The following is a 799-nucleotide window of genomic DNA, read 5'->3' on the forward strand; positions in this document are numbered from 1 at the left end:
TAGAGGCGCTCGCTGTCGGCCGGCACGGCGCGGGAGGCGATGCGGCAGCCCTCGGCCGTGCGTGTGGTCACCTCCTTCACCAGCACGTCGCAGTAGTACAGGCGGACGTGGAGCCAGCAGTCTGGGGTGAGGAGGGGGTCAGCTCACAGGCAGCCCGGCCTGGGGTGGTGGGGGGACACCCAGGACATCACCCAGCTCCTACCTGAGTGGTTGACGTCCTCCATGGGGAGGTAGGATGGGGGGCCGGGCAGGAGGACCGGGCAGGAGGTGGCTGTGGGTTGGGTTCCAGCCATAGAAGACCCCCCTCACGTGGTACCCTGGTGGCAAAGGGATGTGGGCAGCTGTTCCCAAGGGCCCCCATGCGCTGTCCTGGCCCAAGCCCCTGGGCCAGGCAGGCAGCAGGGTCCTTCCCACCGCTGCTGCTCGTTACCGGGCCTCGTTAAAGCCCATAAGTGCCTGATCAAGTGGCTTTGCTATGGGATGAGACCCAGTCCTGGTCTCCATCCCCATAGGCATCGCCTTCACGATGTGGGGTGTGGGGAGCAGGGTCAGTCCAGGAAGCGCCTGCTCCCAGCCCCAGCCCCATCCTACTGCTGGGACCCTCCCCACCTCGAGGACCCTCCTCACCTCTCTCGGCCGGGTGGGCAGGGAGCAGGGATAGCGGCGACACATGGCACGTCTCCACCGTCACCTTCTGCATGTCCCCATCCTGTGTCCCCACAGCGCTGCCCTGTAGGGGAGAGGGGCTGTGGTGGGAGGGATTTGGGGGTCCCACCCTCCCCAGCCTGCAGCGGATGGG

At 67.0% G+C, this 799-nt stretch overlaps 1 protein-coding gene across 1 annotated transcript in view; it reads right to left on the reverse strand.

Moving 5' to 3' along the window:
• The window catches only part of LOC104545814 (interferon regulatory factor 4-like), a gene marked incomplete at both ends in the record, with an annotated part of 1761 nt that overhangs the window by 511 nt on the left and 451 nt on the right, over nucleotides 1-799 (reverse strand). The window contains 4 exon segments of the mRNA XM_010191033.1: nucleotides 14-121; nucleotides 203-254; nucleotides 256-317; nucleotides 628-785. Coding sequence (XP_010189335.1) covers nucleotides 14-121; nucleotides 203-254; nucleotides 256-317; nucleotides 628-785 — 380 coding nt within the window.

The sequence above is a fragment of the Mesitornis unicolor genome, unplaced genomic scaffold (genome assembly GCF_000695765.1).
Source record: "Mesitornis unicolor isolate BGI_N332 unplaced genomic scaffold, ASM69576v1 scaffold30820, whole genome shotgun sequence".
Lineage (NCBI taxonomy): Eukaryota > Metazoa > Chordata > Aves > Mesitornithiformes > Mesitornithidae > Mesitornis > Mesitornis unicolor.